The sequence below is a fragment of the Diachasma alloeum genome, unplaced genomic scaffold (assembly GCF_001412515.2).
Source record: "Diachasma alloeum isolate Michigan unplaced genomic scaffold, Dall2.0 Dall_scaffold_00203, whole genome shotgun sequence".
NCBI classification, from domain to species: domain Eukaryota; kingdom Metazoa; phylum Arthropoda; class Insecta; order Hymenoptera; family Braconidae; genus Diachasma; species Diachasma alloeum.
The window spans coordinates 667,125-683,569 of NW_021680368.1; the positions used below are offsets into that span (position 1 = coordinate 667,125).

At 35.8% G+C, this 16,445-nt stretch overlaps 1 protein-coding gene across 2 annotated transcripts in view; it reads left to right on the forward strand.

The window, feature by feature from the left end:
* The first annotated feature begins 252 nt into the window (after positions 1–252).
* LOC107036046 (hemicentin-1) overlaps positions 253–16,445 on the forward strand; it is a 276,704-nt gene continuing 260,511 nt past the window's right edge. For both annotated transcript variants that reach the window (XM_015253766.1, XM_015253767.1), the window contains exons 1-2: positions 253–444; positions 4,751–5,050. In XM_015253766.1, coding sequence (XP_015109252.1) covers positions 4,918–5,050 — 133 coding nt within the window. In that variant the 5' untranslated portion in view covers positions 253–444; positions 4,751–4,917. The remainder of the gene's footprint in view (positions 445–4,750; positions 5,051–16,445) is intronic.

The window sequence follows — 16,445 nt, forward strand, 5'->3', positions numbered from 1 at the left end:
CCTCCAATATTGATAACTACTTCGTAATAAATTTTTCATATTCATTACTTTAATAGAGGACAAGGGGGAGAGGACTGAAGGGTATTTTTGCAGTATTGCGTATGCGCTGGGAATAGAGCAGTCGCGCGGAGATTGCCGAGTTTGCACGAAAAGCGTCAGTGGGGTTGATTGTTGGGGGATGGAAGTGGTGGATAGTTTCTGCGCTTTCTCAACATCCTATGTACCAGCTTCAGTACGATCGTGGACCTTCCACGCGCTTGGTCTCGATCGGGGGAAAGTTTTCGTGTCGAATTCAGACATCTTATGCCGGGAAATTTCAAATCAACGACAGTTTTTCATTTTTGGAATTGTTATGAAGAATTTAATTATGATTGTGCGCGAGTGATTTGTGCCATGTGAAGGATCTTATATATATTTTTTAAAAGGAATTTATTATTAATTAAGGTAGTGTAATGAAAGCACAATTTTATTTTTATTTCATTAACATTTTCTTATCACCCATATTTGTCTTGGTTTACTGTCCTTAAAATGGCTCGTTGGCTCGCGTAAAAAAAAACTTTCCAACTAAGTCAGGCAAGATTGAATAATCTCAGACGTCTTAATGAGGAGAAGCAACAAAAACAAGCGCAGCTTAACAGCGATAACAATTAAGAGCATGAATAATTTTTATCCTCACACTCGAAAAACACTGCTGAAGTATCCTCATCACCTCAAAGAGAACTTATGTAATCTGTAAAATCCCCAACTCATAGAAGCTGTATTCACGACCCGCACTTGAGAGCCTTTTAGAAAGAGTTAACGACTAACGAAGAAGAGTTGGTGTATCCCTCTGGCACATGGGCTGTAAGACAAGAGGGGTAGCTTGCACTCAAGGTAAATTAAGTAGCCCATAGAACAATATGAGCCACTCTGTCGTGATAATATCGTGGTAAAAGAGTTACCCAGGAGCATTAGATCCCCTAATGAAAAGTTGCCCGGAAGAGTCTTAATTCCCTCGCGAATGAGTAATCACTCATGTATAACGGAGCATAATGGAAATCATAAATTCCTTTTACTTCTAATATTTGAGTGTTGCCACTCTGGCACCGAATCTGGGACAATAGCAGCTTAACTGAAGCACTGTGAATCATTGGAGCATCCCATTCGTTCATCATTCGTGGATCAGCTAATAGCTATTCACCAACTGCTAGTAAGCTCAAGACCCACTTTTACCCGAACCGTAATCCAGTGAAATTCCAACTTTGAATACATCAGAGGCTTCATGGATTCTGAAATATGCCTTGCTGCATGGGTTACAAACGCTCAGCGGTTGAATTCATATGCTTCTGCGGTCTGGATTGAAGGGAATAACGCTTGGATTGGCGTTGGCTAAATCCAAGGATGTACGAATATCTGTATATGCGTACAGTATGATGTCAGATTGTACAGATGAATAGCATGCTTGGGCAAGTTCTACTTGTGGATAACGAGAGTTTCGTATGATACCGAATATCATCAATGTCAGTTGAATGGTATCGATGACCCGATCGTATCGTTATACCTCTTGAGAACTTCCTTGGGCTTGGTCCTTTCCTTATCTGAGGAAACCAATTTTTCCGGTAATCTTTGTCATTGTAGAAAACTCAATGCCTCAATGGGCAATCTGCATCGCCCCACTGGTGGATACTTTTATTGATGCTTCTACCAGTACTCCAACTCGCATTATTTTTAGAGTGTTTTGCTGACTACATTTGGGGGGATTCCATATGCTTCATCAATATGGATGAGTGGGCTCAAATTTCAGATAATCTAGATATAGGCCGTAATGGAGATTTAAAGACCTCAACCCCATGACAGTTTTTCACACGAGGGGGGATTTTTCATTCATATTTGCATGAATTGAACGGGGTAGAGGATTTTATAATATCTGATACAAGTTAAGGTGTTTCATCGTTAGATTTCCGGGGGGGACGGGGGTGAAGCGGAAAGGGAGGTCTATTGTTATCGAGCCCTGATTCAATCGCTGAACACAAAAAATCCCAATTTTGAAATAAAATTTTCTATTATAATATTGACGTTTGATACTTCGGTTTTTTTTTCGTGAATTAATTGATTTTATTGGAATTAGGTACGCGTATTGCATTATTTTTCAACATTTTCTTCATAGTTATCGAGATTGTATAAAAATGCAATACCGCACGAAGTGACCATTTCATGTTTCCAAGTTAGTAGTCCTGCAGAGTATTCTACTCGGTAAAAGTGTGTGGTGTATAATAACCTATGTGATCCCATGTGGTCCCCTCGTTAAATCCATTGACAGTGACAGAAATAATTAAAAAATAGATCGTTTGCCTCCAATTAAAAATACTAAACGTTGGAACGGTAAATTAGTAACGGACGCAGTGTATAATTTACAGGTATGAAACAATCGGAGATGGGAAGAAGTACAAGAAATACCGTTGAGCCGTTGAGGGTGATGGGCACGCGAGTAAAAACCCCTTGCATTGACGGGCGACGAGTTGTAGAATTAGAGATAATGGGAAAGCACATGATTTGCAAATCAAGTTGAAAATAATAAAAGTATCGAAAAATAGTTGACTACACTTCGTTATTTTTTTGATACAATCAATATTCTCTGTAAAATTTACACCGAATGACTAGAAGATTCATACCGACCTTGAAATTTCGTGACACTGAGGTCGAGAGCGTCAGTGCAACATCTTATGGTGGAGTGAACAAAAAACCGCAGAAATCGACGAGTTTACTTTTCAGTATGTCTTGGTCACAAGATCTAGAACACGGTTAAAAGTCGCATGAAAGTGAAATAAAGATTGACTTTCTCGCGTACTCTAGTTTTTCACGCATTTTTCATTATTTTTAGAGGCGTCAGAAAAAAATCTTTGTATTTAGAGTGTGATAACCTTGGCCTTACAGCTGGAGAGGATGCAAAAACCGTTGAAAATTCATCATTTTTTTTCACGAACTCAAGATCCGGGAAAATTTTGAGGAAATTCCCAGTAATGCAGCACACTCCGATGGATTGTTAGATATTTTTTAAAATTTCATGGAAAATATTATAGTAAATCTCATGGGAGTGACATTGAATCGGATTTAGGGAGAAAATGGTTATCAAATTTCTAGTTTTAAGTAGAATTCACGGAAATTTATGGGTTTTCAGTGGGAGTGAGATGGAAATTTCACAACTGGATTGAATTTTCAGTGGAACATGAATATTCAGAAACAAAATGACATGAATGTTCAATTTTTCCCTGAATTTTCCTGATTGTTATGAATTTTCACAGAATAATTGAACTGAGAAATCAAGTATTTTATTGATTTCCAAATCATTTGAACAGAAAATCAATGGAATATTCGATTTTTCAATGACAAGATTTGTTGAAATTTCAGTAGAATTTAAACACGATAAAAATTTTCGGGATTTGGCACGGAACGTTCAGACGAAAATTTTTGAGAGTGTACTTCTTCCTAGAATTTTTCAATTTTTTTCATTATTTTGACTTTTCAGATGAAACACCTTAATAAATATTCCAATAACATATTGGAATGTAGTTTCAGTGGAATCTGAGGGGAAACAAATGTGCGATAAAATGAAAGGACTAGAGTGTGAGTTTACAAGCTCCACCAATGCTCTTTTCTTACGAGAAGTCAACGTACTTTTCTCACAGCTAGGTCCTTTTGGCTCAAGCACTTTTTCTCTTTGTCTCCTTTTCATTTTGCTATAGCGTACCCTACCACGGGGTAAAACCTTTTTCCTTACACTCCAATGACCGTAAGAGTGGAGAGAAGCAAAAAAGTACTTACAAACTGCTTGAGAGAACAGCGGACGCAAACGGATAATGGGACAGTGCTAGAGTCATCCTGAGAGTTATCTCCTGATAATATCAATCTCGTCGGTATCAGCCGTGTCCTTAAAAAAGTATATACCCGTGTAGATGAAAAATTAAGATAAAATGCTGGGGATTTCGTATTCAGAACATAGGAAAACTTCGATGAGATAAGGAACGCACGTTCACGGTCTAGATCGTTTGCCTTTTGTCCTTCTTTCTTTAAAAAAAAAAATGCTCTGCTCTAGATTTTTTCTTTCGCCATCTACTTTGCCCTCGTCTCTGAAACTTTTCACGTTCGAAATTCACCTCAACTCCTGCCTCAAGGTGAAAATCTCCCACCCACTCTTGAAAAGGGACGTTCGGCAATTATTAATCAGTGAGACGGGTAGGAATTAAAAGGGGATGAATTAAAAGGCCGCGGTCTTGGGCCAATGGCTTTTGTTCCTCTGAGGGAAAAGTTTTCGATTGCAAAAGAGAGAGGGAATGCGAAAAGAGAAGTGCAGGAGAATCCTGAGGCCATCAGTAATTGCACCCACCGGTGAGATATCTATGTTGAATTGGTGACGTTGAAGATGTCTACCACTACCATTACTATCGCCAGAAGTTCGTTAAGGTACCCTCTGATCGGTCTGCCATGATGATCGATAAGTTTATGTATTTCCGGAGTAGTGCGGATTGAGCACTGAGCTTGCTAATGGGCGCCAAGATTATTCTATCTTTTCGTTACCATGTTTTCATTCCCATTGAAATTGCCAGGGAAACTTGATTACAACGATCAACGAGAGTGCAAATGAATTTAGACCCCTCAGAGCATAAATTCATTCCCAATAATTGGATTCAGAGTTGCACTGCCTGCAGAAACCCACTCAGTAATTCATTTTTATTTCATTCACAATGTTCATTTTATTGTAATTGACGTACAGGGGTACTCTAATATGAAATGCCAATACTGATGATAACGATCAAGGATCAGCTTGTGGCTTAATCAGAGTGATAACAAAAAAAGGAAATAAACAAAAGTGAAAATTTTTATTAAACGACCAAATGGTACGCGGGTGATAAATAAACGTGGAGTACTTGTTTCTTCACTATGCTGTGGATTATCGCGCTCGCTTTGTGCACCGAGATGTCGTCTCTCGTTGCTGGAGTAACGCGACGCCCAACACCACCACCAACCAGGGATTCACCCGGGGATTTTGTCAACGACGAGGTCGATCGCCAGAGTAAGTAATTGAAATAAATTAAATATTATTCAACTATTACTGGCCCCTCGTGACCCATTTGGAAATACCCAATATCCTCGAATCGAGGGGGAAAAAAAGCAACATTTATATAATTAGTGAAACATCTGGTGCGGTCATTACAGCTGAAATTCCTGCGGGCTATACGGCTATTAGCTTCAGCATGTACAGCTACAATACTCGACCCTCCACAACCAAATGCAACAATTCGGTGTAACCCTTGGACGCGTCTCAGTTTATATGGGGCCAATGCATGAGAGACTAGTGGACAATTTGAAACTTGAGCACGTAGTATATGTATATATACTAGTGCCAATCTGCAAGTTGCGTCCACCATTGGTATATCGAGTTGAGGAATATATATTGTCTATTGTGAGTTCGGGTTTAATGAAATTTTCGGAGATATTGGCTATTGATGTTTGGATAATTTTATTGGAAATCATTTGGGGGGAAATTTTAGAATCGCTTTCAGTGGGCTATTCTAAATAGATTGAAATATTAATGTAGTGGAAGTATTAATGGATTTTGTGGATCACAAAAAGAAACACTTTGAGGTATTTTTATTTTGGCGATGGGAATAAATTGGAGAATGCATCGATTTCAAATTTCCCTTTTTAATGAAATTGTACTTTGATGCTGGGACAATCGCACGAATTGTTTTTATGGAATAAAATAACGGAGTAAATAGGAACGTTAGATGAAATAGTACATTAGAGCACTAGGGCACAAATTCCGTTTTCGAGGAATGGGAAATTTACAGGTCGAGTCGAGGGCGAGGGCTGCATTCACATTCGTTGAAATGAAATTTCTGCCTGAGTGGTCTATAATATTTTGTATCATTCCGTACAGAAGTCGCCTTTGGCTCGACCTGTAAATTTCACATTCGTCGAAAACGAAATTTGTGCCCTTGTACTCTGATGCACTAATATTAGGTACGTCCTGCACTGAGAGAAAAAAATCCTAATATGTGCCCCATATTTACTTCACTGAGAAAAATAATTCTAATATCTGAAACGTACTTTCTTGAGACAAGAAACAATTTTTCCTCAATTGTTTAAGGATGTACTATACCCTTTCGGTCAAGATTCAAGTTTTTTTCATGTTTCTGGCAAATTATTGATCGGATTGACGCGAAATAATATACCGTTTTTGTGTTTTATTATTATTGACTGACTCACAAAGTTTCACGGTAGTGCAATCGTTTTCCTGCATTTTTTCTAAAGTTTTGTGAACTTCCCAAAAGTTTTAGAAAAAATGCAGAAAAATGATTGCACGATTATGAAATTTCGTGAGTNAAATTATTGATCGGATTGACGCGAAATAATATACCGTTTTTGTGTTTTATTATTATTGACTGACTCACAAAGTTTCACGGTAGTGCAATCGTTTTCCTGCATTTTTTCTAAAGTTTTGTGAACTTCCCAAAAGTTTTAGAAAAAATGCAGAAAAATGATTGCACGATTATGAAATTTCGTGAGTCACTAAGTAATGATAAAACGCAAAAACGGTATATTTTTTCACGTCAATTCGATCAATAATTTGCCAGAAAAATTCAAAAAACGTGAATTTTGGTGAAAAGGGTGTAATACATCCTTAATTCTGCCAGACCTCTGAACTCACGTGCCCCGAGAAAGGTCTCATGCTTTAAAATATTCTCGTACTCAAGTATGATTTTATCGCAAATGAACTCACTCAAATCGCGTAGAAGAATCGTCAATCTTCCAGTATTTATGGTTTTCATCGTTTTTTTGTTATGCAGTTCCAGTATTTCGACATGTAATATATTCCAGATATAATGTGAAACGATAGTGGTAAATGAGAATTCATTTGAGTTCCGTGAACCGCAAACATTCTGAGATTTAAACCATTGAAAATAATTTACTTCTCTCAAGTAAATATGGTCGTTGGTCTACGTATTCGGAAATTTTTCTCTCAGTGTTGAGAGAGTAAATTATTTTCAATGGCTTAAATCTCAGAACGTTCGAGCTTTAGGGAACTCGAATAAATTTTCATGTAGCACTATCGTTTCACGTTACATCATGAATATATTACATATCGAAACATTGGAAGTGCATAACAAAACAAGCAGGGGGTCGAGCCTATCCGACAGAAGGCATGTGGCTGTTACTTTTTGCGTCATTAGTCTGTTTTTTTTATTTCTACCAATTCCATTGGCAGTAAGCTTCCGAATGGATCCGTAGCAATCCTTATCCTTGTAACAGGCAAAGACGCTGAAATTCAGCTAAAAAATCTCAGTTCTGAGACTTGGGATAGGTCGTGTCGTTCCGATGAAGAATGGGCAAACAGGAATGATGAATGAATAACTGGAGCAGAAAAACAATGGTCTCCGGCAATAATGAAGGATTCAATGCCATCATTGTTATGGGGAGCTGTCGATTTGATGTATTTGCTTAAATAGATTAAAAATCTTACATTATAATGTTCAATAAGAAGAGTTAGATGATTATATGGAATAAAATTGCCCTGGTGAGGAGTGCATTTAGCACTTAAAACGTTGGCAAGGATTCAGAATAAATTGATAGTTTTGTGTATACATATCATGACCGTATAATGGCCCTAGGAAGGTGTTGTTATTATTCAAAAGTCTTTCTTTGCAGATATCTCCTTCAACCATTCAACCGATTTAATTTTTTTAAATATCCGTCATGATACCTATTTAACTAAATCGTTTCTTCATTCTCGTTTTTTCATTTATTTATTGTAATTACCCCGAAAATCAACATTGGAATTTTCATGATTTGTCGATGTTGTATTTTTCACTGAAATCGATTGTACGCACGATAACTTGAAAGATAATCGAGATAGAAACTTGAAACTTGGTAGGATTTTATGTCTTCATGCAACATAGTTTGGGATTCTAGATGAGCGGAATCGGACTAGTATTTTCAGAAATATTCAATTTTGTATGGGAAAATGTTGGTCAATATCTCAAAACCTACTGGTCCGATTTCAATTTTTCTTTTCTCAAAATGGCGGTCTTGATGTCATCTGTCTATTTCTAATAAAATATAAAATCCGACCTATTTGAAAATTTTCTAGATATCGACATTTTCGTATTTTTGTTGACATATAATACTTTTGCGCACTATAATATGGGTAAAAGTCAGGGAATTTTTTTGAAATTTTGGCTCCTAGTGAGGATTGTTGAATAACACTGACATATCTAATTTTAGTTCAATATATTAAACTAAAACTACTATTGTTCCTGAGATGGAACAATTCGCCGAAGATTCTTAAGAAAACCCAATTTGTGCATCGATATTTCACCGTTCATTTTCACATGAGGATAAATTAAAAGGCCATATAACATAAATATATGCCTTAGTTTTGATGCTTTCGCGGCCATTATTAATGATATTATTAGCTTCCGGATGGATGCCGCGTTTGGTTTTAGCATTGCGCCGACGTTTCGCAAACGTAGCTTTTTTTTTTGTTTTCCAAAGTTTTTTTATTCAACAGTCATTATTTACATATATTTACAAGGCTTAAAAACTAGGATAGAAAAACTTTCTTTATCGCTATTTGTATTTAAATTTTTGGTCCATTAGTGACTTTCGCATTTAATTTTTTAATAATGTTTTAATTTCTTAATAAAATTATTTTTCCTAATGGAATTTTTACGCATTTGTTAATGCTGTATGAATTTAAATTCGATATGAATTTTCATGTGCCTTAAAAAAAAGTAAATTATTAAATATAACAAATGCTATATGTAGAAAAAAAGGGCACAACAGTGTATCCGCAGGGTTTCGCAAACATTGCAGTCTGCATCTTCAGGGCTATGAGCTCCGATTCTGAGCTCCGATGTTTGGGGGTTGTCCTTATGTCTTCCCCTGTGATGGTGGGGGAAGGGGAAGGGGGGGTCAGCCAATCGTATGGTTTTAATTGATCAGCTGGTCAATTAAAAAACCGGGAGGACGGTTTTCCAAATGGGGTTCACTTGATATCCTCTGTCCCTGTTGAGGTTGTTAGGGTTTTTATGGATTTCTAAACCCTCTCGGTGTTTCCTTTCGAAATACCCTTGAAATTTGGCCAACATTCTGGCTTGGTCGTACTGGATAGTATATCCAGTGTCCATCTAGTGTTCAGCTAGGGCAGACTGTTCTGAGTGACCGTATTTGGAACACCGCTGGTGTTCCTTGATCCGTATACTGATCTTCCTCCCGGTTTCTCCAATGTACACTTTCCCGCATGAGCAAAGGATCTCGTACACTCCTGGTGTACTCAGGGGTGGTCTTGGATCCTTTGCACTCGGTAGCATCTGTCCGATCTTTTTTGGGGATTGGAAGATCGTTCGGATGTTATGTTTTCTGACTACTTTACTTATGCTTGTGCTTATGCTGTTACTTATGCTGTTGTGCCTCTCAGATATATATGCCTTTTTCCGTTTTTTTTATTTATAGTTTTTTATTTTTATTTTTATAGTTTATTCACAATTCACAGTTTGCTCAAGCATTAGAGGGCGATTTGTTTTGTTTGTTTGTTTTTTTAAAACTTTGATATTACAATTTCAACTTTGGATTTAAAAAGTGATTTTGAGGAAACTTACTGTGAAAATGATTACTGGGACATTTAATTTTTCAAAATCTATTATGCAATGTGTCAATATGGCCGTTGACGTTTTCATACAGAACGTATATTGGTTTTTTTGAAAATTCAAGATTTCATTAAATTAAATGAATGACTGAGATTTTTATTTGAAGATAGATTTCGCTAATCTTCTATGTTCTTCTCAAAATTTTAATTTTAATTTCATTCCGATCATTGAATCAATTATTTTTTCAACGACAAAATTCTGAGCTGAACATTTTTGTCGCATCGACACTGATAGGAGGTATTCATTTATACTCAACGAATGTTCATATGTTTATATTCAAAGCTAACGTTTGTTGATCGTCAACATATCTGTCCCGATAATACATAAATCCTCCTATCAATGTATTTCAACAGCGAAAAATGTATGCTCAACTCGCTCTGACATATTTTGATTTTGGTATTGAAAAAATCGGAAAATACTTCGATAATATTTAATTATTAATTCAACTCGCACTGTTGAGTTTAACACAATAAATTTGAATTGATTAATTAATTAATCTCATTTTATTGTATTGATTCATTCGCCTCAACAGCCAAATGTGAGTAATGGAAACAAAAAGTACATAGATATGTGGTATGAAATAATACATAGAGGTTTTAATATTAACTTGTCCTGATTGTGTAAAATGAGAAGGGAAAGCAATGATCAGGAAATAGTATTGAGCGGTACAGGAGACCACAGTCGCGCGCACTTTTGATTGACATTCAGAGGATTTATATTTTTAATTCAATAAAATTCCGGAATAAATTCAGTTTCAATAGTTGGATAATTCTATAATGATTCTCGTATATTGATAAATTGATTAATGAGGTTCCATTAAGAATTCAAGGGTAAAGCTTTATTATTCGGGGATTTGTTTCTGTTTCATTTTCAATATTGCAAACTCAAATTGGCTCCCAACGGTCGATTTCCTATCGGTATCGTGTCATTTTTTATGTAATAAAAATTTGTTGACATTCACACCCACATCCAAAGAATAATAGTTATTTTAAGATTTCAAAGGTCTTAAAATAAGGTTTCCAAATGTTTCAATTTTGAACCTGAAATTCTTAACTTGAGAGTTCCGAAAGTCTCAATTTGAGACTTTGAGATCTCAATTTAAGGTTTCTGAAAGTTGAGACTTTAGAAGGGTTTAATCTAAGACTTTCAAACTCTTACGTTGAGACTTTGGAAAGTCTCAGTTTGAGACTGTTACAAGTCTCAATTTGAGATCATAAATCTCAAAATAAAACTTGCTTCTTTTGTGTATCATACAGAACCCGTTTTGCAATTCCTACCTGAAAAGTTCATTTTTTGGGGTAATTTTACGTGCGTAAAGTGTTTGTTTTCGCACCACGTGTGTAAAACTTCACCTTACGCACTCAAAATTTACTTTTTGTCCCTCAATTCGTGAAGTCTCGCTTCGCGCACACTGCGCATGCTAAAAAGCCTTTCAGGAACGTGGTGACAAAATAGTGCATTTCGTCATTAGGCCGAAAATAATGGATTTCGTCATAAGACTGAAATAGTATTTTTCCAGGCTGTTGCGATGGGGTTTCTTACTCGCCTTCGGCTCGGGCGCCAGTGCTACGGAAGTAAAAAAACTCCATTGCAACAGCCCAGGACAAGATTTTTTTGTAGTGACTTTGAAGTTTCCGAGTTTGTGAAGTATGCAATACCAATCCCCAGACGAGGAATCGTAAGAAGCAGTACAGAAGAAATTTTTTTTTGCGACTTTGGGCAATCATAATATGAGCTTGAAAATTTTTATTCATCACGTTGTCCATGAAACGTTTTATGGACATTGTGAAGAAATAGTATCTTTCGTCATTAGGCTGAAAAAAACTTTTCTGACGAATATGAGTTTCCGAATGAGATCGGAATGACGAAAAATTATGTTCGTCACATGGCCGAAAGAAATTTTTCTGACTCGTGTGACTGCATTCCTCGGCTTCGCCTCGGTCTGCAACCTTCACATTCGTCTTCAATTAAATTCCCTCACGAGTCAGAAAAGTGTTTTCGACCTAGTGACGAACATAATTTTTCGTCACAATATCCGTGAACACGAAATGCCCGTAAAACGATGAGTGTGATGGAAATAGTCAGAAAGTATCAAAATTGCCAGACAATATCATTTATATGTTCCTGGAGATATATCAAGGAATTGATCCGGATTGCAAAGGATAAAATACCTCTTTCACTTCAACTTTTTATTTGATAGTTTTACGTATGAATGAGAAAAATGAAGTTGTTGAAAAAACATCATTAATCGATTGAATCATATCAGTGCGAGGAGAGTAAGGATCACTTCAATGTTTTAGTGGCCATAAGAAACGCCCGATTGCGCACATGGAGAAAATCAAGTTTTAGTTTTTGGAGATCAGCGGCATCTTAAAATTTAACGAGTGAGAAAATTTCACCGACATGATCTTCAAACTCGGGAATTTCGTCATTAAATTTTAGTGATTGAATTCTCAAAGTTTAGGGTAGTTCTAGTTACACTGATAAAAAATATATTTTTGCTAAATATCCATTTACTTGAGCGAAGTATTCATTTTTTCAATAACGGATTCCTCCAGTCGAGTCATTCCCAGGTAATCCCCATTAGGTTTCAATTTGGAAAATTATATTGCTCTAGAAGATGATTAGGTTAGTTATGACCTTAAGTGAACGGCCTCACTAATTATCGATATTAAAAATACAATCGAAATTTTTCCCTCTACACTGTTGGGAACTTTTTGAAATTTCATGGAAGATATAGTAAATCTCATGAGGTGACATTGAATCGAATTTAGGGAAAAAATTGGTTATGAAATTTCAAGTTTTAAGTAGAATTCATGGAAATTCATGAGTTTTCAGTGGGAATTGGATGGAAATTTCATAACTTGATTGTATTTTCTATGGAACATGAATATTCAGAAACAAAATGACATGAATTTTCAATGTTTCCCTGAATTCTCCTGATTTTTCTGAATTGTCAGAGATAGTTATTTTCATCACAAGGTCCACAAAGTATTTTCTGACGAATGTGACTTTGTAGGCCGAGCCGAAGGCGAGGCCTATAATCACATTCGTCAGAAAATACTTTTGGACCGTGTGATGAATGCAATTTTTCGTCAGAAGGCCCGTAAACCGCGATCAAACCGAGCGAACCGAGGTTAGAATCGCGGGTTACCGGGTCTTCTCACGAAAATAATTGAATTTAAAAATCACGTATTTTATTAATTTCCCGATCATTTGAACAGAAAATCAATGGAGTATTTGATTTTTCAATGACAAAATTTCCTGAAATTTCAGTGGAACTTGAACAGGATAAAAATTTCCGGAATTTGGCACGGAAAATTCAGATGAAAATTTTTAACAGTGTAGAAAATAAGAAATTTAGGGAAAATGAATAATCATTGGAATAGTTCATTGATGGTCATGTGCAACATAGTCATTCTCTAGAGCAACATGGTTGTCATAATTGAAAGCTAATCGGGCTCGCCCGGCCATGACACGATTGGAGAAATACAAGTGTGAACAAATAAGTGATTCTCTCAAGTGAATGAATATCTGGCAAAAATAATTTCTTTTCTCATTGTCAGTATAGTACCAACAATTCTTAAGTATTAAGGATACCGATCCCTAGAAATTACAGATAGATTTCTAGAAAAACCTTCTTTTCTCTGTGCATGCACTCTATCACCAAACGATTGAGAGTGAGGTACTGTGAGGCTGTTCGATGAGTCAACACGAAGTTTAATGATATTTGTTAATCCCCTTTGCACTGCTAGAAAAGAATTTCAATTTCGTGGACAGTTGGTAAGTAACTTTCAAGAGAGTGGCATTACATTCGATTCAGGGGACAAAAACTTGAAATTTGAAATTACACTGAGAATCTTTCCAATCCACATTTCTGCCAACAGAATAGCATTATTCGACTGTTATTTTATAGTGTCAACACAGTATTCAACTGATCATTTTTGGTAATTCCACTGATAATTTTTCATGTTGATATATATATGAAAAACAAAAGATTTCCTAGTCGAGTGAGCCCCTCGTTGGAACTGACAGATAGATTTTGTCCCATGGTGCAATTCTCTTGGCCGAAATTTGGATGGAAAAATTCTCTTCCGAATACCACTCGAACTTTAATAGTTATTTCCCTCAAGATTCCCTGCATACAAACGAACCTATCGGGAAATACCTGCTAATTTTGAAGCTCTTGTGGTATTACATATGAAAAGTGAATGACATTCCAAATTTTGAATTCCGGGAAGACAATAATTTCTCAGTTTACTTGAGTATTTAAAACTGTAATTATCTGCATTTTCGTATTCATTTTCACGTCATAATTTAACTGAAATTTACAGTTGTCATTGACGAAATTCCTTGAAATTTCAGTAGAATAACATGATAGAAATTCCCAAAGAATGTATCAAAAATTTAGTGGGAGCACGGAGTTCATAGAAGTTATGTTACATCATTTAAGCCGTCAGTAAGTGTGCTGTTTTTACTATCTCACTCGCACTGCAGAAACGTCCCATACACTGTTAACAATTTTTATCTGAACTTTTCGTGCTGAATTCCGGAAATTTTTATCGTGTTGAAGTCCCACTGAAATTTCAGGAAATCTTTTTATTGAAAAATCAAATATTCCATTGATTTCCTGTTCAAATGATCTGGAAATAAATAGAATGCTTGATTTTTCAGTTCAATTATTCTGTGAAAATTCAGAAAAATCTGGAAAATTCAGGGAAAAGTGGAAAATTCATGCCATTTTATTTCTGAATATTCATGATCCACTGAAAATTCAATCAAGTGGTGAAATTTCCAGCTCACTCTTACTAACAACTCATGAATTTCCGTGAATTCTACTTAAAACTTGAAATTTCATAATCATTTTTCCCTAAATCCGATTCAATGTCATTCTCATTCGATTTACTATAATATCTTCCCTGAAATTTCAAAGATTTCTAACAGTGTTGACTACCGAGGAAATCTCACGCGCGCCTAACGACGGGTTAGATATGAATAAGCGTACATTCCCTACTGGAAAAAAAATGTTATACAGAGAACAAAAATCTCTACTTTCCAGAACAAAGTGACTGCACGGAGAAAGAAATACCAGAAAAATTGTTATGTTAGAATGATAGAATGCAGCAAGCTGTTTCACCCCTAAAATTCGGTACCAAAAACCTGCTCATTTCCAGCGAGAAACGTTCTTAAATTAAAAAGGGATGGTTCTAGAATAATTAAACATTGATTCAACATTCATTTTATCAAGCTGTCAGATGACATAGTTTGAATAACAACGGATTTATAAACATGAGTACATTAATTTTTCCTTCTCAAGAGAGGATATGATCTTAACTTGAGAACTTGGATTTTTTTAATTGAAAAACTAAATTTTTTTTAAAATGAGAGAATATGTGCCTTAATTCAAGTACATTTATACAAGATTAACGTAAAAATTAATGAGAATCAGAAAATTTTCCTTCAGTTTGTGGGGCAAGCTTTCCTTAACTAAGTGACAATTTCACTCATTTTAGGGGTTTTTCCTCGCCACATTTCATTATAACATACATTTCACGTTCAGAATGTTTGACTGGAAACCAGAAACTTTTTTTTTCTGTGTAATTAAAATGTTTTCGCAGTTTCCTACTATTTGAAGCCCGACAACTCCATGTAATACCCATGCCTACCCTCTTGATCACTGCATTACACATGCCATGAAACGTTGAAAGTAATAATTATTAGTCCACCAAAAAGCCACGGATAGATGATAAATTAATTATGATATGGAAATTAGTACAGACTGTCCTCCACCACTTTCAACTATCCCCCAACCAACTCGATGTGCGGCCAATGTTTCCTACCTCGCGAATACGTGACCCGTAACTCTTAGCGTGTATACATAATACATATAAGCGAGACTATACAAGAGCCTCACACGACCATGTATAGCAGAGGCCGCAGGAGAGACTGGAGTTCGTCGGCGCAATCTCGCGTATTGTATCGTACGTGTGTAGTTTTTATGATGAGTCTGTACTTCGAGTGTTGGATATTAATTTTACCCTATTATTGTTATTTTTTTTCAGTTATTGGTTTTTATTTTCATGTTCATTTTACATCGGTACACTCGCACAATAATACTCGGACCGGATTGACAATAGAAGTAGTCGTTTTTCATTGTTAACGCAGAGTCCAACATTGATGCTCACGGCTGGTACAATTAAAATCGTGTTTCAAATAAAAATGAAGATTAAACGCATATGAGTGGAGTTTTTTTCAGGTATATGGAAGTAGATGAAACCAAAAGATGAATTTTTTCACGTAAAATGAAGTATTGCATTTTTTTCGCAATTTCTAGTTTCGTGAATAAAAAGTTTGCATGCAATCTCGGTTTTTATTTCTTCAGAACTATTGCAGTTTTGTTGTAAACTGTACGCAGCAGGGGGAATGTTTTATTGGGACAAATACGGGAGTTTTGACGCAATGAAAAACCAATATTGCTTGCAAACTTTGTTTACAGAAAAACAAATAATGCATGGAATTGGGATAAAACCTTTATTTTTTAGTATTTGTTGTATTTCCATACATTCTAGTCCTCAATAACCCATGATAACGCGTGAATTTTTCCCATTCTCTAGGGAAAATATTTCAACAATTCGATATCGAATTCGTTGAGATTTATTGAATAGGAAGAACGAACCTTTCTCTTTCCAATCATGAAGATATTTTAGTTTTTCTCATCATTTTCTTCATATCTTAAAACATGTATTTATGCGAATCTGA